Source organism: Microcaecilia unicolor, chromosome 11 (assembly GCF_901765095.1).
Source record: "Microcaecilia unicolor chromosome 11, aMicUni1.1, whole genome shotgun sequence".
In the NCBI taxonomy this organism is placed as follows: Eukaryota; Metazoa; Chordata; class Amphibia; order Gymnophiona; family Siphonopidae; genus Microcaecilia; species Microcaecilia unicolor.
In genome coordinates, this window is record NC_044041.1 from 66,147,333 (window position 1) to 66,173,582 (window position 26,250).

At 42.0% G+C, this 26,250-nt stretch overlaps 1 protein-coding gene across 1 annotated transcript in view; it reads left to right on the top strand.

Annotated features, from left to right (window-relative positions):
• Positions 1–26,250, top strand: part of CIT (citron rho-interacting serine/threonine kinase) — a 1,023,678-nt gene that overhangs the window by 258,513 nt on the left and 738,915 nt on the right. Inside the window, 3 exon segments of the mRNA XM_030217566.1 lie at positions 14,561–14,680; positions 22,117–22,308; positions 22,692–22,745. Of these exon segments, the coding sequence (XP_030073426.1) occupies positions 14,561–14,680; positions 22,117–22,308; positions 22,692–22,745 (366 nt within the window).

Genomic DNA, 26,250 nt, shown 5'->3' on the forward strand with positions numbered 1-26,250 from the left:
GAACTGTATTCTAAGTTATAGAAAACAATCAGAAAAAGTTTCATTGATTTATTTTAAAAAATTGGAGGATTTTGCAAACCCATGATGTTTTTAGAGATCAAAGTTTAATGATATCATACACAAGGATCAGCAATATACAAGATGCAGTGTGTAAATCAGATGTATGGACAAAATGGGAGACTAAGAGGGGTCACCATAGAAAATGTGGTAGATGCTCTATATGCCCCAACATAATCGAGGGTTCTATACTGACATGGCAACAAGAACAAAAGAAAATTGATGTAAAGGGGAGATACAGACTGTGAATCCACTAATGTTGTTTACGCATGCAGGTGTCCTTGTGAAAACATCGGTCATACTTCTAGAAAATTTAAAACTAGAATCATTGAACATAAACATGGGATAATAAATAAAAAATTGGAAGCACCAATGGTACAACATTGTATAGAAAAAGGGCACACGTTTGATCAAATGGGCTTTAAGGTCATAGATAGAAAACGGGTAAGAGAGGGGAGGGACATTAAGAAAAAGTTATGGCAAAAGGAACAAAGGTTGATATTCCAACATAAATCAATAGAACCACACAGCCTGAATAAAAATATTGAATGGAATGCACTTTATTAAGATCGATAGCCCTTTAATAAAACTCATGCCCCGGATTGGTTGAAAGCCCGGTTGGCTTCTATACAAATACTGCGGCCATCTTGTAGGAAGAAATCATAATAATCAAACTTTTCTTCCTGAAGCAGCAAGTTTGTTTGCAAAACAAGGCGCTCTTGTAGAGGATGAAGATGGGAGCCTGAAGGCAGGATTGAAGAAGCCTGCTGAGTGTGAGAAGAGCACTGAATAAACCGACAACCGGCTGAAGATGTTCATTGGCCGTTGAGCGGCAGAGCAAAAAACAGAAGCCAAACATAATTGAGGTTGAATACAAAGGCTGAAAGAGATAAGTGCACAGTTGCAAACAGGACAAGAGGGTGCTCACATTCAGATTGGGCTTATCTACAAAGAATCAGTAAACATGGATTATAGATTGTAGTATATTAAATTTGGATAATTTTTCTCACAGTAGTAGTGTATGTGCACATTAGTGGGTTTTTTAGAAACCAATGCTTTTTCTCTTAGAAGAGTTTTTTTTATATTCGTTTGTTTTTTACCCGTTCTAATATAAGATTTAAAGAACCAATAATAAGAGCATAGCTCCAGTGATAGCGTTGGCGCTCTTTTGAAACTAGCAATTATTCTGTTTAGAATTGCCAGGCTTGGAAGCGTTGAGGTCTGTGGTTGTTAAAAGCAACAGCTTTGCTTACACACTGTGATTGAAATACCCAAATACCATCTGGTAAGAAACTGTAGAGAAATAGATTAATAACCAGTGATCCCCTGAGATAGATTTTGAGAAATCATAGTATACTACTTACGATGTCAACACAATATGTAATTGAACATTTTAATTGACAGTGAAGGGTGCAAGCAAAGATGTAAGATATAGATAGGTAAGAAGAGTTAGAAAGTAAGGTGACTAATTTAAAGAAAGTTGCACATGAGGTCAGAGAGATGGTTAAATATTACCTCAGGGTAGGAGTGGATAAGCATGTCTTGCTGCAGTATGTGCAGCCCGTGTCACTCCTTGTGTGTGTGAGTGAGACTTACAAGTTAGTTACTTCTTCCATTAAAGGCCTGATTGAAGAGCCAGCGGAGCCTTTCAGGCAGTGCGTTCCAGAGCGTGGGGGCTACTCCGGAGAAAGTTCGCTTGTGGCTATTGTAAGGTACTTTTATATCAGATAATCACACACACAAGCAATTATTCTTGACTCATTTGCTCAGGGATATGACAGGACTTAAATGGCCCTTATCTGCTACCTAGCTGTACCAATGATGATAATATACCATCTCTGTGGCGTTATTCCTATTTATTAGAAAATATAAAAAAATATGGCAAATGCAAAGCAAAGTACAAAAATAAGCTTGTATTACAAAAATAGATTATCACCTATATATATATATATATATATATATATATATATATATAAAATTAGCCAAAACTATATAGATAAGTAATAATACAACTGATCACACCACTAATATCCTAAGGACTATTATGAGAACTTACACAACTAATGTGCAAAATACACTTAGCAGCTAATGATTCACTGACCACCAATCCTGAAAAAACAATCTGTCACAGAATAAACCGTGGACTAACTAAACCTTGAACCATAGATAGTAAACCCTGTTATCTCGTCTACCGCCAGGGTCGCTTTACTCATACTACCCCTCTCTTCAAGACCCTTCACTGGCTCCCTATCCGTTTTCGCATCCTGTTCAAACTTCTTCTACTAACCTATAAATGTACTCACTCTGCTGCTCCCCAGTATCTCTCCACACTCGTCCTTCCCTACACCCCTTCCCGTGCACTCTGCTCCATGGATAAATCCTTCTTATCTGTTCCCTTCTCCACTACTGCCAACTCCAGACTTCGCGCCTTCTGTCTCGCTGCACCCTACGCCTGGAATAAACTTCCTGAGCCCCTACGTCTTGCCCCATCCTTGGCCACCTTTAAATCTAGACTGAAAGCCCACCTCTTTAACATTGCTTTTGACTCGTAACCACTTGTAACCACTCGCCTCCACCTACCCTCCTCTCTTCCTTCCCGTTCACATTAATTGATTTGATTTGCTTACTTTATTTATTTTTTTGTCTATTAGATTGTAAGCTCTTTGAGCAGGGACTGTCTTTCTTCTATGTTTGTGCAGCGCTGCGTACGCCTTGTAGCGCTATAGAAATGCTAAATAGTAGTAGTAGTAGTTATCTCACCATGCAGTCCTTATGAATTCCACCATTGAGAGTCAAGCTGAAACCCCAGCAAGTCTTATCTTAGTCCCGTAATAAAGTCCAGGTCTTTATTCTGTACTGATCAGTCTTTTGGGTGGTCCTAGTATTGTAGCTGAGCTATCCTTGTCGGTTTGTTACAAGGTATGCAGTTCATGGGTGTGTTTAGCAAATCAGTCTCTCGCTCCTCTCAGTCATCTATCCACCAACAAGTCTTCTGGTCTTCTCTTTTCTCTTCTTCCTCTTCAGTCCAACATTGGCATCTTTCTGGGTCAGATACCTATGGACCAATCACAAATGACGTAATTCTGTCCAGCAGAATTCATGATCATGAAGAGAGACCTTGTTCTTAGCAAAGAAACTGTTATCAGACGGCAAGCAAACCTCCCTGTCTATTCTCATTCTCCTGGAGCCATCTGTCCCTGTGAATTACTCTCCCATTCATGGGATGACTTTTAGCTCATTTCTTTTAGAATAAAATGCATCAACTAACAACTAAGTTAGCATTTCTGATCATGCCGTATCATTGAATTTTCAGGACATCTTGACCTTTGCCTCTTGTAACGAAGTGATACCTGCTGAATGCTGTTATGCAGCTTTGTTACTCTCTTTCAGTCTGGTGATCCTTACTTTCTTGAAGAGAATGGTATCTTCTGTACATCTTACGACCTGCACAATTGACGTCATTCTTTCTTGGTTTAAATATCTATAATACAGTTTGACCTCATTAGTCATGCAACTCATTAATAAGAGTCTTTGCGAGGGTGAAATATTGCCTTTCTGGAAACATGCCTCAGTTTGTCCACTCTTGAAAAAAATTCTACATTGGATCAGTCCTTACTCAAACTATTGTCCAGTTTCAAATCTAATTTTATGTCGAAACTTGCTGAAAATTTGTATTCTTGCAACAACTTCATCATGCTGAATCCTGTCATGTATTACATCTGTTCCAATATGGCTGGTACCTATCATGGCTGGACTCGTTAGTCACATTCACCCTGCTTTTGATAAGAGAAATGTTCTTGCCATTCACTTGATCGTTCTGCAGCTTTTGATTTAGTGAACCTTAAGCTGCTGTTGTATAGGCTTAATTCCATTGATATCACTAGCACCGTGTTGCAGTGGTTTGAGTCTTGTTTAGTGGATCAGTCTTTCACTCTTACTCATTCATCTGTTACATCCTCTGCTTTCCTTCTTGGGCAAGGTGTTGTACAAGGTTCTGTTTTGGCCCCTGTCTTATTCAACATCTTCTTAGGCCCTCTTAACCTGATTATTCGAGCTTACAATAACAAAGCTTTTTCTATGCAGTTGATATATTGTTTTGTACGTTTCCTGTGATTCCTCTCATATTGATCTCATCCCTCTCCGAAATTGCCCGCCTTCCTTCTTAAAAATGCTTTATTTGCTTTGTAATCCACTTTGCTATCTAGTGAGAGAAGGCAGAATATTAAATCCAATGAATTAAAAACTATCTGAACTCGTCTGGCATGGACGATAAGGCAGGAGAAATTTACACATTCACTTTAATTTCCTTTCCTTCAGTCCTGCCAGATAAGTCAGAATCCACCGTGGAAGCTATAGCAGTTGAGTTCTCAGTCTGACATATTCAGGGAGCTTAAAAATAACCATTATCAAATTATCTCTATCTGGATAAGCTGGACCACTTAAATAACTGTCCTAAAGTTAACCAGTTAACTTATCCGGGATATTTTGACAGCATACTCAAACAGATATGTTAGCTATCTGGTTTTCAGCCTGTTAAATACAGACCTCTTCATGAAACAACTGTAAATTGTAGGTGTGAGTTTTCAAGGAAATAATAAGCATCATCCTTAACTGTCTTTCTTCTATGTTTGTGCAGCGCTGCGTACGCCTTGTAGCGCTATAGAAATGCTAAATAGTAGTAGTAGTTATATGTTCTCTCATCAAAAAAATTATTACTGCTAAGGAGAAATTTGGGCTTTTGAGTTAATTTCCAGATGAGTTAATTTCCAGACCAGTCCAGATGAGTTGGTTTTGTCCTCCTGCCAGCACATATTGCCAGATCTGACCACTCTCCATTTTAAAAAGAAAATGTTAAATACACATTTAAAGTGTAACACTATATATATAAATAAAAGGAAAAAACATATACAGTAATGATCCAAAAACAAAATGAAAATGGTGGTAAAATTGGAAAGGCATCATACAAACAAAATATTGGACATAAATGTAAAACTTATGAATGAAATAGCACCATCCCACCATTAATGAGATATGTAATATATTACTGCAGAATAAATAGATTACGAAACAAAGGGATAAATCATATATCTTAATTTTGTAGTAAAAAGACATATGTATATGTAAAGAGATAACTAAAAGAAACAGACCTGTTAACTACAGTGAGAATGGATGCTGAAGTAAAAGGTACAGACAAACCACCACTGTAAAACACCAAAAGAATTCTTCACCAGGACTCTATAATTGGAAAAGAACGACAATGTGCCCAAAATACTTCTCTTTAAAATATAAATCAATTTTCCAAGGATTATATAAAAAAATTATAAAGTAAATATGCTCAGAAAATCCATGTGACCAATAAGTGAATAAATTCGCATATCAAGGTCATTGTTATCTATCATCGCACTAAGTAGCCGCCTAGTGGTTAGTGCGGTGGACTTTGATCCTGGGGAACTGAGATCGATTCCCACTGCAGCTCCTTGTGACTCTGGGTAAGTTACTTAACCCTCCATTGCCCCTGGTACAAAATAAGTACCTGAATATATGTAAACCGTTTTGAATGTACTTGTAAAAATCTCAGAAAGGCGGTATATCAAGTCCCATTTCCCTTTCCCTTCCCTAATAGCAGTGTACCTAAGTACATAAGTACATAAGTAATGCCATACTGGGAAAAGGCCAAGGGTCCATCGAGCCCAGCATCTTGTCCACGACAGCAGCCAATCCAGGCCAAGGGCACCTGGCAAGCTTCCCAAACGTACAAACATTCTATACATGTTATTCCTGGGATTTTGGATTTTTCCAAGTCTGTTTAGTAGCGGTTTATGGACTTGTCCTTTAGGAAACCGTCCAACCCCTTTTTAAACTCTGCTAAGCTAACCGCCTTCACCACATTTTCCGGCAATGAATTCCAGAGTTTAATTACACGTTGGGCGAAGAAAAATGTTCTCCGATTTGTTTTAAATTTACTACACTGTAGTTTCATCGCATGCCCCCTAGTCCTAGTATTTTTGGAAAGCGTGAACAGACGCTTCACATCCACCTGTTCCACTCCACTCATTATTTTATATACCTCTATCATGTCTCCCCTCAGCCGTCTCTTCTCCAGGCTGAATAGCCCTAGCCTCCTTAATCTTTCTTCATAGGGAAGTCGTCCCATCCCCGCTTTCATTTTAGTCGCCCTTCGCTGCACCTTTTCCAATTCTACTATATCTTTCTTGAGATGCGGCGACCAGAATTGGACACAATACTCAAGGTGCGGTCGCACCATGGAGCGATACAACGGCATTATAACATCCTCACACCTGTTTTCCATACCTTTCCTAATAATACCCAACATTCTATTCGCTTTCCTAGCCGCAGCAGCACACTGAGCAGAAGGTTTCAGCGTGTTATCGACGACGACACCCAGATCCCTTTCTTGGTCCGTAACTCCTAATGTGGAACCTTGCATGACGTAGCTATAATTCGGGTTCTTTTTTCCCACATGCATCACCTTGCACTTGCACACATTAAACGTCATCTGCCATTTAGCCGCCCAGTCTCCCAGTCTCGTAAGGTCCTCTTGTAATTTTTCACAATCCTGTCGCGAGTTAACGACTTTGAATAACTTTGTGTCATCAGCAAATTTAATTACCTCGCTAGTTACTCCCATCTCTAAATCATTTATAAATATATTAAAAAGCAGCGGTCCTAGCACAGACCCCTGAGGAACCCCACTAACTACCCTTCTCCATTGTGAATACTGCCCATTTAACCCCACTCTCTGTTTCCTATCCTTCAACCAGTTTTTAATCCACAATAGGACATTTCCTCCTATCCCATGACCCTCCAATTTCCTCTGTAGCCTTTCATGAGGTACCTTGTCAAACGCCTTTTGAAAATCCAGATACACAATATCAACCAGCTCCCCTTTGTCCACATGTTTGTTTACTCCTTCAAAGAATTGAAGTAAATTGGTCAGGCAAGATTTCCCCACACAAAAGCCGTGCTGACTCGGTCTCAGTAATCCATGTCCTCGGATGTGCTCTGTAATTTTGTTTTTAATAATAGCCTCTACCATTTTCCCCGGCACCGACGTCAGACTCACCGGTCTATAATTTCCCGGATCTCCCCTGGAGCGTTTTTTAAAAATGGGCGTTACATTGGCCTCCCTCCAATCTTCCGGTACCACGCTCGATTTTAGGGATAAGTTGCATATCACTAGCAGTAGCTCCGCAAGCTCATTTTTCAGTTCTATCAGTACTCTAGGATGAATACCATCCGGTCCAGGAGATTTGCTACTCTTCAGTTTGCCGAACTGCCCCATTACGTCCTCCAGGTTTACCGTGAAGTCAGTAAGTTTCTCCGACTCGTCCGCTTGAAATACCATTTCTGACACCGGTATCCCACCCAAATCTTCCTCGGTGAAGACCGAAGCAAAGAATTCATTCAGTCTCTCTGCTACGTCTTTGTCTTCCATGATCGCCCCTTTTACCCCTCGGTCATCCAGCGGCCCAACCGATTCTTTTGCCGGCTTCCTGCTTTTAATATACCGAAAATTTTTTTTACTATGTTTTTTTGCCTCTAATGCTATGTATATGTCCATAATTCACAGTTCACAATTTCTCTAATTCAATATGTCAAAAGCTGTTCTGCCAAATAATCCAAGAGTCAGTGCCCATTAGGTTCTTCTTATTTTGTGATCAGGTAGATACACAATGCCTTTATTCCATCAAACAGCCCCAACTTGGATCCAGGTTTTGCTATATAAGCTTCATCAGAGGGTACAAAGTTATTAGGAACTAGCGATTTTGAGGCAGGCTAGTTCCCTCAGGTTTTTCAAATAAACCAAGAACTCCTTTGCATAAACCATGATCCTATTGAGCTGAGCAGCTACCCAATAAAGATCGCTGTAAAAAATAAATATATAAAGTAATATAAATATGAAAAAGGGCAAATCTAAAATGCGAGAAAACAACTTAAGAGGTATATAAAAACATATTGTCACCCCCAGCTAGTTAAAAAAAAAAAAAAAAACCTTAAAAAAAAAATCAGATGAGTATTTATTTATTTAATACATTTATACCTCACATTTTCCCAGTAGTTGTAGGCATAATGTGCCTTACATAGAACCGTAGGGTAGGCTACAGTTCAGAAAGTATAAATGAACAATGTAATAAAAAAAGATATATACATAGTATGGGATCCTAAAGGACCAAATCACTTTGATAAGCAACACACATGGAGTGAAAGAGAGATATTCTTCAACAAGTCAAAGGGAGGGGGATGGTACAGAGGGGGAAGGCGAGCGGGTACATATGAGGAATTAAGAACGATCTGGAACGCTCTAAAGGCTTTCAGAGATCAGCTGTCCAACCGAGTAATCTTAATTCAGACAGACAATCCGGTTGCCATGTTTTACACCATAAAGCAGGGGGACACCGGATCTCACCCTCTGTGTCAGGAAGCCGTCCAGATGTGGCTTTGGGCTTGCTGTCACGGCATGTTTCTCCAAGCCACTTATCTGGCAGGCGTAAACAACAGTCTGGCTGACAGGTTGAGCAGGATAATGCAACCTCACGAGTGGTCACTGAACATGGGTGTAGTCCGCAAGATCTTCTGAGCGTGGGGCACCCCCTTGGTGGATCGTTTTGCCACTCAGATCAGTCACAAGGTCCCTCAGTTCTGTTCCAGGCTTTAGGCCCACGACAGGCTAGCGTCAGATGCCTTTCTCCTACTTTGGGGGACAGGCCTTCTGTATGCGTATCCTCCCATACATCTAGTAGGGAAGACTTTGCTGAAACTCAAGCAAGACTGCGGAACCATGATTCTGATTGCAGCCTTCTGACCGCGTCAGATTTGGTTCCCTCTTCTTCTGGAGTTGTCCTCTGAAGAACCGTGGAGATTGGAGTGTTTTCCAACCCTCATCACTCAGAAGAGGGGTCGCTTCTACATCCCAACCTCTAGTCTCTGGCTCTCACGGCCTGGATGTTGAGAGCTTAGAATTTGCCTCCTTGGGTCTTTCAGAGGATGTCTCCCGAGTCTTGTTTGCATCCAGAAAAGATTCCACAAAAAGTTGTTACTCTTTCAAATGGAGGAGGTTTGCCGTCTGGTGTGACAGCAAGGCCCTAGATCAGTGATGGGCAACCTTTTGAGCTTGGTGTGTCAAAATTCGCCAAAAAACCGAGCATAACTCGGGTGGTGTGTCACTTCGAGAAAAAAACCATAATTTCACGATATTTATAGTTTAAATAACAAAAATGTATAATTGTAATATATAACTGTATTTAATAAACCAAAACCTAATTATTTAACTTACCTGCTTAGTGACTTCTTTGTTCATCTGTCAGTCGGTTTCTTTTGTTGGTCTTGATATTATTTAACTTGTGTGGGGTGCCGTGAACTAAGATAAGTGAGGGGGAGGGGGAATTCTTTAACTAATCTGCCTATTAGTGACTTTTTTGTTGCTGAATTTCATTGGCTAAATCTTCAATTGAAGGTTGGTATTTTGTACACTTCAAGCCCAAGCAAGCGCTACTAACTTCATCTTTCAATCTGTTTCTTTTGTTGGTTTTGATATTATTTAACGCTGAGAATAAGGTTTCACAAAAGTACGTAGAGGGAAAAATTGTGAGTAAAGCCATTGCTATATTTTTCAGGGTGCTAAAAGTGTCTGGTAATCGGATCCAGGCACTCCAAATTTCCTGGTAACTCAGATATTCTCTTAATAATTGCATCTTTATTCTGCATATCGTGAAATAGAACTGGTGCACATCTTAGGAGAGTTTCTTTAATAAATCCTCCCTCACTGAGTGCTTTTCCATGCTGAGCAATGGAGTGAGCAATGCTCAAACTTGCAGATGTTAAATTTGTAGAACCTTTTACAAATGTAAGGATGGAATTTGATTGGCTCTTATAAAAGTGTAGCTGCCTGGAAATGTATTCCTTCCTTTCATCCTCACTTTTTTTCAAGAGCTGGGAATGATTAGTTTCAAAATGTCTATTTATATTCCACGTTCTACTTACTACCGTTTCAGTACATAGAACGCAAAATGATCTGCCATTTTTTTCTATAATGCCATACATCTCGGTCCATGTCTCTTGAAAGGGTCGGCTACTGCTACTACCACTTCCTTTACTTAACCTTGGTTTTTTATTTTTTGGGTTCTCCATCAGGGGGGCAGTGACAGAAGATAGAATTATAGATAGCCTGTTAGCCCTGCAGGCAATTAGGGGTTAACTAGCCTAACTGACCACCTTATGTAAATTAAGATGGCTGCCGCTATTTCTAATGGCGGGAAATGGCACCCATAGCACATGCCCTCGCCTCTCCCAGCCTCCCCCTCACCTATCTCAGTAATGATGGTCAATTAGAAATCCACGACACCCCAGAACAGTAGATTGGATGATTGTTGCTGTGGTTATGTGGTTGCTGGTAATGGTGATCACAGGGCCCTCAGAGATGCGTCCCCCACGGCATTCCGCTACTCTCTGTTCCGCTGGCCGGAAGTGAGGTCAAACGGCCGTGCAGGAGCCGGGGCAGAGGGAGCAGCAGGGAGGGAACGAGCGGAGGACTTGGAGGGAGCCAATAGGAGCGCATACGGGTAAACATGCACCGGGGGGGGGGGGGGGGGAGTGATTTCGCTGGGGGGGGGGGCGCATCGGCTATCCGCCCGGGTGTCAGCAAGGAACGCCGCTGCTTCTCTGTATGCGGCCACATGCGGCCGTGTGTCATCGAAAATGGCTACCCGTGTCAGTATTGACACGCGTGTCATAGGTTCACCATCAGGGCCCTAGATCCTCTTTCTTGTCCTACACAGACCCTGCTTGAATACCTTGTACACTTATCAGAGTCTGGCCTCAAAACCAACTCAGTAAGGGTTCATCTTAGTGCGATTAGTGCCTATCATCGCCGTGTAGAGGGTAAGCCTATCTCTGGACAGCCTTTAGTTGTTCACTTCATGAGAGGTTTGCTTTTGTCAAAGCCCCCTGTCAAGCCTCCACCAGTGTCGTGGGATCTCAACATCGTTCTCACCCAGCTAATGAAAGCTCCTTTTGAGCCACTGAATACCTGCCATCTGAAGTACTTGACCTGGAAGGTCATTTTCTTGGTGGCTGTTACTTCAGCTCGTAGAGTCAGTGAGCTTCAGGCCTTGGTAGTTCATGCACATTATATCAAATTTCATCACAACAGAGTAGTCCTCCACACACACCCTAAGTTCCTGCCAAAGGTGGTGTCGGAGTTCCTTCTGAACCAGTCAATTGTCTTGTCAATATTTTTTCCCCTTCATCATACCCGCTCTGGTGAAAGCAGTTTGCATACCTTGGACTGCAAGAGAGGATTGGCCTTTTACGTGGAGCGGACAAAGCCATTTAGACAGTCTGCCCAGTTGTTTGTTTCTTTGATCCCAACAGGAGGGGAGTCGCCATCGGAAAATGCACAATCTCCAATTGGCTAGCAGATTGCATTTCCTTAACTTATGCCCAAGCTGGGCTGACTCTACAGGGCCATGTCACGGCTCATAATGTTAGAGCCATGGCTGCGTCAGTGGCTCACTTAGCCTCCATTGAAGAGATTTGCAAGTCTGCAACGTGGTCATTAGTCCACACATTTACATCTCACTACTGCCTTCATCAGGATACCCGATGTGACAGTCGGTTTGGGCAGTCAGTTATGTAGAATCTGTTCGAGGTTTAGAATCCAACTCCACCCCCCTAGACCTATTTTTGTTCTGTTCCAGGCTGCACTCTCAGTTAGTTGTTTATGGTTTCAGGTCAATCTAAGTTATGTCCTCGCCGTTGCGAGGCCCAATTGACCAATGTTCGTTGTTTTGAGTGAGCCTGTTTTCTAGAGATACCCCACATGTGAGAACAAGCAGCCTGCTTGTCCTCAGAGAAAGCGAAGATACTTACCTGTAGCAGGTATTCTCTGAGGACAAGCAGGCTGATTGTTCTCACAAACCTGCCTGCCTCCTTTTTGGAGTTATTTGCTTCTTTTTATGCTTTTTGATTTAACTGAGGGAACGTGCACACGCGATGGGCGGGAAATCAGTCCGCGCATGCGTGGTGCGCTCTGCACGCGCGCCAGAAGACTCTAGCAAAACTTTTAAAATATTTTGCTTGCAAAATGCCGATTTCTGGGCCGACACCGATGTCGACTCACACGTGAGAACAATCAGCCTGCTGTCCTCGGAGAATACCTGCTACAGGTAAGTATCTTCGCTTTATGTATTGTCAACATTTGGTGTCCTGATTTTCTGATGTGCAGTTATTTTTTTTTCTATGTACAGCTTTAGATAAATTTGAAAATTCCAGGAAGTTTTTGAAGGCAATTGTTTAAGACAGATGATTGGGCTATGGAAAACTTTTTGAAGTTAAATAGATTGAAGATTAAAATATATGGTTTGGCGCTTTTGAATCCTTTTCAATGAAACATCTTACTTTAGAGTCAGGAGAAAAATTACAAATTGAAGATCATTGAAGATGATATGAGATTGAAGGGGGGCAGACTCAAGAAAAATGTCAGGAAGTATTTTTTCACAGAGAGAGTGGTGGATGCTTCTAATGCTCTCCCACGGGAGGTGGTGGAGAGGAAAACGGTAACGGAATTCAAACATGCATGGGATAAACATAAAGGAATCCTGTTCCGAGGGAATGGATCATCAGAAGCTTAGCTGAGATTGGGTGGCAGAGCCGGTGGTGGGAGGCGGGGCTGGTTGGGAGGCGGGGATAGTGCTGGGCAGACTTATATGGTCTGTGCCAGAGCCGGTGGTTGGGAGGCAGGGATAGTGCTGGGCAGACTTATATGGTCTGTGCCCTGAAAATGACAGATACAAATCAAGGTAAGGTATACACAAAAAGTAGCACATATGAGTTTATCTTGTTGGGCAGACTGAATGGACCATGCAGGTCTTTTTCTGCCATCATCTACGATGTTACTATGTTACTATTTCAATATACTTGGAGTTATTATTGCTTCAATTTTGTCCTTTGAATTACAGTTAAAAGCATTAACAAATAAAATCTTTTTAAGGCTGAGAAATTCTTAAACAGAGGCTACCCAAGGAAATGTATCAAAGGGGGTTACTGTAAAGCAAAATCTAAACACAGGAGTGAGTTATTTTTGACGCATGACAATCTATACCTGACACATTGTGCACCCTCAGATTTTCGCATTTAGCTGCAAAATTCAAAAAATTATTCACAAGAAAGCACTGGCACATTCTTGAAGGCCACCATTACTTTAAATTATGAGCCTTGTTAAAGCCTACTCTAGAGAGCGAAATTTAAAAGAGAAATTGGTACCTTCAGTCTTATGAGCTCTTGAGTTAGAATTGCAGTGTAGCAGTGCTATAAGTCACAAGAGATGTGGGAGGAGTGATGTTTGTCAACACAGTATTGACACTTCCACTATTGAGCGTCCATGCAAGTAAAGAATTCTTTGATTAAGGCATATTTCTGATTGTAATACACTGCAAGTCATTTACATTGTCCAATGCCCTCTCCCCCCCAATCCATTTTCCCCTTGCCCCAGAGATCTGCCTGTTCTGATGCTGCTACCTGAATACAAGCCCTTCTTGCCCCAGAGACCCCTTATTTCAATGTTGCTACCCGAATACAAGATTCTCCTTCACCTCAGCCTATCTCCCAATACAACCTCTCTCCAATACTTGAATTCCTGGTGTCTAGAGGAATTGGGGTAAGAATGATCCCCAGTAGCTCCTGACCGTTGCCAGCAAGGGGTTTAAAATGGCGCAGGTGACCCTTAGCAGTAGTCTTGCAGTACTATTACTATGAGTTAAACTTATATGACAGCTAGACCCCTAGTAAAGTACTGTGAGACTACCTCTAGGGGATCACCAATTCCATTTTGAACCTAGCACTGGCAAAGTACAGGAGTAACTGGGGATCGCTTCTGCCCCGACCCAACTAGACACCAGAGATTAAGGTAGGCCATAGAGGGGTCTGTGGGAAGGTGGGGTAATTTGGGTGAATGGGGAAGTCTAAAGTGGATAGAGAAGCATTGAGAGGGGCTTGTATTCATTGGTGGCATTGAGAGGGGAGGATCTTCAAGGTAGGAGGGGTTATGGATTGGGGGTGGCATTGGGAAAGTGGGAAATGAATGGATTGAGGGGGCATTTGGGGGGTTATTGGGGGGGGGGGATGTATGGCAGTTTTGCTGGTCCCTTTAAGAAATGATCCGATGCGCCTGGGCAGTTTGAATAACATTGCTTGCAATGTTGATTGGAAGTAACGTTATTCTTATACTGTAACCTGTGAGCTACTACAGGTTACTCATTCCCAAGGAAAATAAAGGTGTGGCAAAAGCCTGTGTTTTACCACACCTTAATAAATACCTCCCTAATTAGTTGATGGGAATATTATTGGTACATTGAAAAATGCTAGTGCTGAATCTTTATCTGCCTTGAAATAAATGTGTGAATAAACTTTGTGTCTTAGTTAATATATCTAATGCATTTAATATATCTAATGCAGAAATTCTATGCATTGAAAATGTTTTCTGCAGAGTTTAAAACGAAGTTTGGAACAGGCACGGATGGAAGTGTCCCAGGAGGATGACAAGGCACTCCAACTTCTTCATGATATCAGAGAACAGAGTCGAAAGTTGCAGGATATTAAAGAACAGGTACTAGCAATCCTCTAAGGAGACAAATGACTGACCATAGAATTCCCCTCTTTCTTGTTACGAGCAGGAGAGGAGCAGAACGAGATGTCTCTAACTTTTTGCCTTCTTGTTGGAAAATTTACAAGAATATGTTTGACACATGGTAACTTACAAAATTTACAAAAAAGTATGTAGGAGGAGGTGGGGGGGAATAGCAGAGTGGTTAGAGCAATGGGCTTGGAATCAGGGAAGCCAGAGTTCGAATCATCTTCTCTCACTGATAATTTTTAAGGGACATTTTCAATATGATGTCCAAATCTGATTTTGGACGTTTTGCCGAAAAATCCAAAATTCAAGTGGTGAACATAGCAATTTTTGAACCAGAAAAATGTCTTTTTGTTTCAATAATGACCATGTGCTAGATGTTTTAATGCTCTGTGCATCTATCTTTTTGGACCAAACATGTAAGGGAAAAACGCATAACAATCCATTGGGATGTATGGGGGGGGGGGGGGGGAGCAGTGTTTTTAGTAGACTGGCCAAACAGACATCCTAGCAGAGCAGTGGGCACCATAAAGGACATTGGAGTGGACATCACATAAAAGATCTCAACTGTGCACCACTACAATAGCCCTTATGCCTGCAGGTGTCACCTGTATGTGAGTATAATAGGTTTTTGGTGGGTTCTGGATGGCTCACACTTTACACCACAAGTTGTACCAGTTAGAGTGGGATATGGGCCTGGTTTCCCTCCTCTACAGTGCACTGCGCTGACCACTAAGCTACTCCCGGGACCTGCTTGCTGTTCTAATAGGACTGGCCATAACATGTGAAGCTGTCATAGAGGCTGGTATGTACTGTTTATTTCACATCTGTGGGAGTGGAAGGGGGTCATGCCTTAATCCCTCCAGTAGTCATTTGGTCATTTAGGACACCTTTTTGTGAAACCTTTGTGATTGAAACCGGTCTAGACTAAAATGTCTAACTTTTAGCCCTGGATGTTTTTACTTTGTTCCATTATGACAGAAAAACATCCAGGTTTTGGGAACACCCAAATCCCGCCCCCTTGTGATTTGGATGCACTGCATACGAACTGCATAGGAACACATTTTAAAAATGGGTCTCTCCAATAGCAATTTGGACAGTTTGACAAAAAAAAAAAAAAAGTCCATCAGTTACTTTGTGCTACTTTTGGGATGTTTTTCTGTTTTGAAAATGAGCCCCTTAACCATTCATTCCCTCAGGGACAGACTTAAGTCTGGGCTAAATTCACCAATGTGTGCTATTACACTTCCAAACTAACACAATTAGTGCATGTTATTGGTAAATTGGTTCATCTGCATGAAATGGGACCAACATTAAATAGCACACATTAATGCATGCTAGTGTGGGAACACTATTTATTTATTAGGATTTATTGACTGCCTTTGTAATTCTAGCCCTTAGATAGTTAGTTCCCCTTTATAAGAGGACTTACAATCTGCTGCACCTAATTGTTATGCATGTTGAGCTTAGATTTGGAAAGGCATATGATTAAATCTAAATCAAAAGGTTAATTATCGCAAGTCTGAAACTTGATGATCAGCACCAAACATCAGACCTCAAACTTAACTGCGGTCTATTCACATACCTTTCATTATCAGTGTTTTCTTTTTATGTATTTTATTCATACCATCTTGAAAATATAGAATTAGAAAAGGTACAAAGAAGAGCAACAAAATGTTAGTGCAGAGCAGCTACCTTATGTAGAAAGGCTTAGGTTATTTATTTAAAAGTCCTGTATACCACATTCCTGTACAATCATTTGCAGTTTACTAATAAAACAAAATAAAATAGAATAATGATATATAGAGCTCAGAAACATACAACACAGTAAATAGAACAGCCCAATCACATCTTTGGGTAAAGATAACACTCAAGTTTTTCTGAAAGATTGACATGCCATGTTTGGATCTCAAAATCCAAAATATAGAACAGGAAAAGTTCTCTACGATGACGAATCACAGAAGGCAAAAGTAGAGACTAATAGACGATTCACCACTGGAGACGTGAGTCCAACAGTCTTTATTATATCAGAGATAGCGACCGACACAGGCCGTGTTTCGACGCTAAAAAGCGTCTGCATCAGGGGTCAATAAATACACCAAGTAATGAATGCTTAACGAAGAGTCCTACTTGTATATGTGTTGTCAACTCACTGATCACGTAGCACCAAACAGAATATGCTGGATACATTTTGCTCTGATAGTTTGTATCCAGCATATTCTGTTTGGTGCTACGTGATCAGTGAGTTGACAACACATATACAAGTAGGACTCTTCGTTAAGCATTCATTACTTGGTGTATTTATTGACCCCTGATGCAGACGCTTTTTAGCGTCGAAACACGGCCTGTGTCGGTCGCTATCTCTGATATAATAAAGACTGTTGGACTCACGTCTCCAGTGGTGAATCGTCTATTAGTCTCTACTTTTGCCTTCTATGTTTGGATCTCAACATAAAAGGCAACTTCATTTCACATCTGTAACACAGCTACAGAAACAAAATGCTGCTGACAATAGTCTAGCCCATACCATAGAATGCAGCTTCCAGAAGAGACAACAGAGGGGGATATAAGTCTTAAATTCATGAGTGGGACAGAATAGCTTAATAGGGGAACACTTTTTTACCTTTTTAAGTGGAATAAGGGATACTTCATGAAAATAACTGGTTGCAGATTTAAAGCAATATTTTAAGGGTTTTTTTAAATTCCCATGTGTTATATTCTACAATCCAAAAAGCATACATCCCTAACAGGAACATTTAAAAAAGTACAAGACAAGACATTAACTAAAAATATAGCACAGTTAATGGAAAGAATCCAGCCACGTAAAAATTGAGTGGAACTGAAGTATTTTAACTTAATATACATAATACATTCTGAGGCATATTTTCAAAGCACTTTGGGAGGCTAAGTTCCATAGGTTTCTATGGAACTTTGGGAGGCTAAGTGCTTTGAAAATGAGCCTCTATGTCAGGCAAATTTGCACTAAACAAAAAGCTTTAAATTGCTTTCTGAAATGAAGGTGATTGTCAAATAAATCTAAGGGTAGATGACAAAGAGCTCTACACTATAGAACAGCTGACTGTAGTTCTCTTAAAAGTTATATTTATTAATTTTTTTTAATACAAACAGAAAATGACACATCAAACCAAAGGGAGAACTGAACCATAGCAGCAATAAGTAACAAGCCAACAAAAACATACCAGGGGAGGTGAACTTAGTGTGAACTAGAAATTCACAATATTACATATATTGAGATTGAGGTAGGTTAAAAGTAGGGGGGGGGGTGTATTCTATCTCTTATGAAAGAAGGAAATCAATTATTTATCGAGAAAGTTGCAAGTTTAGAAGGATCATTATAAACGCCGCCTTGAGTGAATTCCTTCAAAAAGGTGGTAAATAAATTCCAAATAATTAAATAAATAAACATAATTGGCCCCTGATAAATAAAACATGTACACGGAAATCTTAAAAAAAAAAAAGTAGCACCATTGGCCAAAGCTCTAGATTTTAATTGCAGAAAGTTCCTTTCTCAATTGGGTTGTTATGATTCTGCTAGACAGGCAGGGGAATGTTTGGGACTTGCTTCTGATTGGCCTGTTGGGTTGATCTATCTATTTAAGCTTACCTCTCCCTACAGGCCATGCTTTAGCGTTTGATTCCTGTCATCTGAAGCCTGTTCCACTTTCTCTCAGTCTGTGCTGTTGTACACTGTGTGTTTGATGGACTTTGTCTTCTCTCCTTGTAGCTTGTAGCTTCTGTGTTTGCTGGGTGTTCCCAGTGTGAGCTTGATTGTTTCACTCCCCTGCACCTGAGTCTGTTCCCTGCTTGCTGGTGTAGTGTGGTCTGTGGTAAGCTTGTCCCTTGTATCATCCCAGTTCATTTGTTTAGTTTCCCTTTCCTCAGTGCAACCCTTTATGTGCTGAATTTAGTATTTGCCTTCTGTAGTCCTGCCTCTGTCGGCAACCTCCCTGTCCTTGTATTTGCTCCTGTTTGTTTGTTTTCCTTTGTTTGCCTTTGTCTGTTGTGTTTGCCCTGCTTCCTGCTGTTGCTGTTCCAGAAACTTCCTTCCTTTTAGCATGTTTTTTCCCCGTTTGTTTGCTGAGTCTGTCTCCTGATTTTGGTGAACATTGCTCCTTGTCTGATGTGTGTATGTTAAGACAACTTTCTCTGTTTGCTTTCCTTGTGGCACAGCCTTGTGTATTCCTATAAGCAGCTTCCCTTTACCTTTGTGCGCTGTGTGGCACAGCCTTGTGTATTCCTATAGCAGCTTCCTTTTACCCTTGTGTGCTGTGGGGCCAGCCTTGTGCATTCTTGTGTGTGTGGATTCCCTTTACCCTGTGCGCTGTGTGGCATAGCCTTGTGTGTTCCTATAGGTGGCTTCCCCTTACCTTTGAATGCTGTATGGTACAGCTTAGAGTATTCCTTTGAGTGGCTTCCTTTAGCCTTGACTGCCATGTGGCACAGCCTTGTGTATTCCTATAGTAGCTTCTGTCTGTCGCCTTTCCCTGGTGTCTCTGGCTTGCGCTGTGTGCGTTTGCTTGTGCTCCAGTCCCTTGGGGGACCCCTTGTTATTCTTTCTCCCTTCACTGTGTATGACTTGGTTCCTGTTCGGCTGTGAGGCCTGCACGCTTGGACTCTGTATGAGTGGGTTCCCGTTCGGCCCGCCTGAGTGGTCTATATCCCTTTTTCTGGTGGACATAGTTGATTGTCCTGTGTGTTCGGGGCTTGGTGGCTGGGGTTGTGCATAGTACCTGTTTGGTCTAGCCTAGGCCTTGGCCAAGATCCTTTTTCGGCCTCGGCCTGGGCTCAAGGGCTCACAAACAGATTAACATGGATCACCCTTGAAATATTGGTAAATATTATTTGTCTACAATATAGAAAAATAGGCTTTAAGAACTGCATTTTAATCTTTTTCAGTCATGAATGTGACCGCCAGGGTAGCCCTGGAGGTGGTTGTATCTTGAGAAGATTTGAGAAATTGTGTTAGATATCATTGTATTCTCATCTCCTTCAGCAACCCCTAGGTGGGCAGTAGTTAAAGAAGCCATATAATATAACTTAGAAATCAGAATACTGTCTGTCAGGCATCTGCAAGATATCTTTAAGGTAATTTTTAAACTATTTTAATGGAGACAGAAGATGGGTCTTAGGAAAATTCAGCAGCCTAAAATTACAAGCCCTGAATGAATTTCCCAATGGAACTCTTGCCTCAAACTCTCATTTAAAGCGCTCTCACTCATAGGGAGGAGGGAGTCTGTTACTGGGTCTAAATGAAGTCCCAAAACTGGAGAAAGAATGAGGACAGGAAGCTAAGTGAACTGGAGCACCCATCACCAGATGGTCCAGTAGTTGAAGCAGATGGGGATGAGGCTGCCTTGATTTTAATCTTTTATTTTTCACCGTCTTGATACAGTAAGACAGGGGCGTAGCCAGACCTCGCCGGGGGGGGGGGCAGAGCCCGAGGTGGGGGGGGGGGCACTGTTTAGCCGCCCCCCCCCCCGAGCCGCCGCCACCACCACATCGGACCCCCCCCCCCCCCCCGGCCGGCCTGCCCACGATCCCCTTCAACCCCCCTCCCTCCACCAACTCTCCCCCGCCGTCAGCTATTTTGACACCGGCAGCGAAACAGCTGATTGCCCGAACTTCGTTGAAGAAAGGCGCTACTTGAGCGCGGAAGGAAGTCTCTCTTCAAAAAAGGTATCATTTGTGGCGACGGGGCGGGCGGCGACGGCGGGGGAGAGTTGGTGGCGGGAGGGGGGTTGAAGGAGATCGTGGGGCAGGGGGCCAGGGCCAAATCTACAGGGGCCCGGGCCCCCTCAGGCCCCACGTAGCTACGCCACTGCAGTAAGATGGCTCCAAATAGAAACCAAAGTAACAACTAAGGGGCAAGACCCCCTTTGGTCTCATACCCTTTAGGTTGCTTGCCTTTGGGCCATGTGGCTACAGTTACTCTATGGGGAGACTGGTATGATGCAGTCAGTGTCGGATGATGTCATGGCAGCAGATGGAGATTTCCAATCGACCCTAGCAATGTTCCTGGCCTTTTTCTTCTCTTGCCTAGTGGCTCTCCAATAGCCCTTTGGCCCAGTTTACACAAAAAGTCAGCCACTTCATAAGTAGTTCTTAGCTAACAACTGTAAAGAGTTAGTTAATTAGTATTATGGAAAACAATGATCTAGAATGTGAAAGAGCCACTAAGAAATCCATCAGACAGGCCCAAGACCATTAAGGTTCTGCAAAACAAAGGACAGATGTTAAATGTAATGCAATGCACAGTAGGCCATGAATAAAGCTGCATTAGCCTTGGTGAAATGCACTCATTCAAACTAATGCTATTTATAACACACCCAGCAGTGTTGTGCAATTTTCATTGACTTCAGAGTTCAAATGGGAAGGCTGCAGAAAACTGCATTACATTAAGTCCTTTTAGCACAAGGGGCTGAACTACTGTTACAAAATTATTTCTTAAACTGTAATATAATTTTCTCACTAGTCATTTGTAGAAAAGTTTTGAGACTATACCACATACATACAGTTGCATCATCAACTGGGAGTTCAGTGTTGCCCCAAGATTTCTAAGTGAAGATGTCAGAAAAATAAGCTCTTCCAATCTTGATATTCGTTTTTTCATTGGGAATGAGTATTTCTTCCTCATGCCTACTTTGCGTATGAGTATCATCACTTCTGGGAATGAGCAGCAGAACATCATCCTGTTAAGATCTACTGGAAGAGAAAGGCCAGGAACATTGGAAATCTCTACCTGCTGCCATGAAATCATCTGACACTGACTGCATCATACCAGTCTCCCTATAGAGTAACTGTAGCCACATGGCCCAAAGGCAAGCAACCTAAAGGGTTGCCCCTTAGTTGTTACTTTGGTTTCTATTTGGAGCCATCTTACTGTTTTCCCCTCCCTTCCCTTTCACTTCTTCCCCTGTTCCTTCTACCCTCTCTAATGTCATTGTAATTGACTTTGAATCTGCATTATGTGGAAAAAAGTGGGGTATAAATGTTCAAAAATAAATAAATAATTGACCACTGTCTGAGATGGGAAGCTCAGACTGTGGCCAGTTCTCAGCATGGCATTTCTTTTGTTCTTAGCTAGGAATGAAGCCTTGACAATTGGTACAGCTGCTCACAAGTTTTCAAATTTGTGCTAATATATTCTTTTAGTGGCATTTCTACAATTGCAAATAAAAGTTAGTTTCATTTATGCTTTGAATATTTTGTTTGAAAACAATTGAAGACTTATTGGTATGTTTGGTGCTGATTATTGATACATTTGAAGTATTCTGATTGTTTTCCTCCTTCTTTGCTCTTTTATACACTTTTCTTTACCTTATCTCGCTTGTCTTTCATAAAATGTTCTTTTTGCCCCCTCTTTTCACATTCTTGAACAAAACACAAAATAGGAATTTCAGGCACAGGTAGAGGAGATGAAACTAATGATGCACCAGTTGGAGGAGGACCTTGCCGCTGCCCGTAAACGCAGTGATCTCTGTGAATCAGAGTTGAAAGAGTCACGATTAGTCACTGAAGAATTTAAGCAAAAAGCTACGGAATGCCAGCACAAACTACAGAAAGTAGCGAAGAGCCCACAAGGGGTAAGAATGATGATATGCTGACCTTTTTACTACATGCAAGCTGAAATTTATAAATGAGAGCTGCTATAAAGGCCACATATATTTTGTATAGTTTTAAAATTGTTTGATAGGGGAAAGAAAGCAATAGTGTAAGATAATTGTTACGAAATGGGAGATAGTTTATTTAAAATGAAATCCATACTAAACACTTTCTTTAAAGTGTAGTCATTGGCATACATTTGCTGATTGGTTTATGATGCACAAGTTTTATTAGATGATTTACATGGGCATTGATCTGGTTAATCCTACACAATATTGGGAGTCAGTGCTTTATGGTGAATTTGATAAGCTTTTAACGCTGTTTTGTTCTGAACTTTTAAGTAAAAGTTAGTTTTTGTTTGTAGGTGAAAGACAATGACAAGGCAGAAGTTGGAGAGCTACATTTGAAACTGGAGAAGGTAAAGGTGCACATTTTCAAAGTACGTTGAGTTACAAAGTTACATAGAGGCATATTTTCAATCTTCTTAGACTTACAGAGTTCCATAGTATGGAACTTTGTAAGTCTAAGTGCTTTGAAAATGAGCCCCAAAGTAACATATGGAACTTTGTACGTTTATGTGCTTTGAAAATGAGCCTTATAACCTCTTATTGTAATCGTCTGTCTAGGTTTAGATATTTGAAAACCAAAATACACATATTCCAATTCCCTATTGATTTATAAGGAGCCAATTTTTCTCTCATTTAATTTTACAACTTAATATTTGATTTGCTGTCCCCTGTTCTACCTATTTTTAAGCATGTCTTTATTGAATTTTAATCAAAAACATATACAAAAAAGAAGCATATAAAGAACAGTGTGAATGCATGTGATTTCTATGCATTCACCTTTATAACCTATAGGATAAAGAGGAAATTAGAAATCCCAAACAGCCATAGTTGCCCTGCCTCTCCTCACCCTTCCCACCACTTAATTTCTCCTATTGTTTAACCAGTAGTAAACCTTTTTCATCTCTGAAATGGCCCAGTTTTATTTCAAGTAGCTGCTATCTGTACATGCTATACCACTTTTTTCCAATCTGGAATTAAGGATTTTTTTCCATTGTGCCACCAGAACCATCCATGCTGCTGTAACACCCAATGGGAAAAACTTATTCTCCTCATCTTCCAAGCCCAACACTGTTTGGATTTAGCAGAACCATGTCCATAGTTGGAGACCTGACTTTTGGGCACTGCACTAGGGGACCAGACACATGGGTGCTACCTTTTTGGATGCCGCCGTTTGGGCACTAGACTTTTGGGCACTCAGATGGTGGCAGTTAAAAGTCCTTTTCCTACTTCCCTCCCTGCCCTGCACTAACCTCCAAAGTCTGGGGGAGGGCAGGGCCCATGCCAGATTGCTGTTGTGGGATTCTCAGTGCAGAAGGGAGAGCTGCCCCAAGTGGTGCCTGTCAAAGAAGATGGCAGAAGAGCCAGAGCCTTCAGCTGTCCTCCTTTGATGGTCACCACTTGGAACAGCTCTCCCTTCTGCAACGAGGACCCCACAGCAGCGATCAGGTGCTGGCCATGCTGTCACCTGGACTTTTGGAGGTTAGTGCGCGGCAGGGAGGAAAGAAGTAGGGAAAGGACATCTAGACACTCAGATGCTGGCATCTAAAAGTCCAGTGCCAATATGCATAGGTGCCCAAACAGCAGCGTCCAAAAGTACTGCTTTGGTAGAAGGTATTCCAGCAGTATCTATGGCCTGTTGCTCTCACACCAGATGGCAAACCTCTTCCACTTATATTATCTCTTAGTGGAATCCTTTCTGGGAGCAAGCAGGAGCCAGGAGACCACCCTCATACAGGTGGAGAGAGTTAATGTGTATCCTCTCAACGTCTAGGCTGTGAGGGCTAAGGACTGAAGTTTGGGTTGCAGAACAGAACCCTTGTTCTGCGTGATGAGGATCAGAAAGCACTCCAGTCTCTATGGGCCTCTGAAGAATAACTTCAAAAGTAGAGAGAGCCATATTTGTCTTCGCCAGTATCATAGTTTCCCGGTCCTGCTTGAATTTCAGCAAGGTCTTCCCTATGAGAGGTATGGCAGGATATGCATTAAGAGGACCAAATGCGCGAGGAAGGTATCTGAGACTAGTTTGCTGTGAGATCCCAGTTTGGAACAATACTTGCAAACTTTGTTTTCAGATGAGTGGCAAAGAGATCTACCAAGGGGTTATTCTGTTCTCGGAAGATCTGACAGGCTGTACCCATATAGAGAGACCACTTGTGTAGTTACATGATTCTGCTCAGCTTGCCCTCCAGACTGTTGCTGTTGTGGCTCTGAGCTGCATGTCACAGCTAGTTGCCCATTGCCACATCCTGACTGCTTCCTGACACAAGAGGTACAAACCCGTGCCTCCCTGCTTGTTGACATAATACATTGCAACCTGATTGTCTGAATTTGAATGATTTGGTGCATTAGTCTACTACTACTACTTATCACTTCTATAGCGCTACAAGGCATACGCAGCACTGTACACCATACATGAAAAGATAGTCCCTGCTCAAAGAGCTCACAATCTAAATAAGACAGGTAAGCAGACAGAACAACTAAGAGGTAAGGGAATTAAAGAGGTGGGGTACAGGGCAAGTGAGTAGGAATCAAAAGCAATGTCAAAGAGGTGGGCTTTTAGCCTGGACTTGATAACGGCCAAAGATGGGGCTAGACGTACAGGCTCAGGAAGTCTATTCCAGGCGTGAGGTGCAGCGAGATAAAAGGAACGGAGTCTGGAATTAGCAGTAGAGGAGAAGGGGACAGACAAGAGAGATTTATCTACAGAGCGGAGTATCCGAGGGGGGCTTAGGGAGAGACAAGAGTGGAGAGGTACTGGGGAGCAGCAGAGTGAATGCACTTATAGGTCAGTAAGAGAAGTTTGATTTGAATGCAAAAATGGATAGGGAGCCAGTGAAGTGACTTGAGGGAGACGGCTACTGTGAGCATAGCGACTTTGGCAGAAAATGAGTTGTGCAGCGGAGTTTTGGACTGATTGAAGGGGAGAGAGATGGCTAAGTGGGAGGCTGGTGAGAAGCAGGTTGCAGTAATCTAGGCGAGAGGTAATAAGAATGTGGATAAGGGGTTCTGGTAGAGTGCTCAGAGATGAAGGGACGGATTTTGCTGATGTTATAGAGAAAGAAATGACAGGTTTTGGCAATCTGCTGAATGTGAGCAGAGAAGGAGAGAAAGGAGTTGAAGATGACCCCAAGGTTACGAGCTGATGAGACAGGGCGAATGAGAGTGCTATCCACAGAAATAGAGAAAGGGGGGGAGAGGAGAGGTGGGTTTAGGGGGAAAGATGAGAAGCTCAGTTTTGGCCATGTTAAGTTTCAGATGACGTTGAGACATCCAGGCAGCGATATCAGATAGGCAGGCTGAATCATTGGTCTGGATGCTGGTTGAGATTTCGGGGGTAGAGAGAGAGATCTCGGGGTTCGTCAGCGTAGAGATGGTATTGAAAGCCATGGGATGATATCAGAGAGCCAAGGGAAGAAGTGTAGATGGAGAGCAAGAGAGGACCGAGAACAGAACCTTGAGGTACACCGATTGGTAGTGGGATAGAAGTGGAAGAGGATCCACCAGAGTGTACACTAAATGTGCGAAGTGAGAGGTAGGAGGAGAACCAGGAAAGAACAGAGCCCTGGAATCCAAGGGAAGACAGCGTATCAAGGAGTAGGCTGTGATCAACAGTGTCAAAAGCGGCGGATAGATAGAGAAGGATGAGGATAGACTAGAGACCTTTGGATTTGGCCAGAAACAGGTTTCAGTTGAATGAAGAGGGCGAAAGCCAGATTGGAGTGGGTCAAGAACAGCATGAGATGAAAGAAAGTCAAGACAGCGGCCATGAATGGCACGTTCAAGTATCTTGGAGAGGAAGGGGAGGAGGGAGATGGGTCGATAGTTGGAAGGACAGGTAGGGTCAAGTGAAGGCTT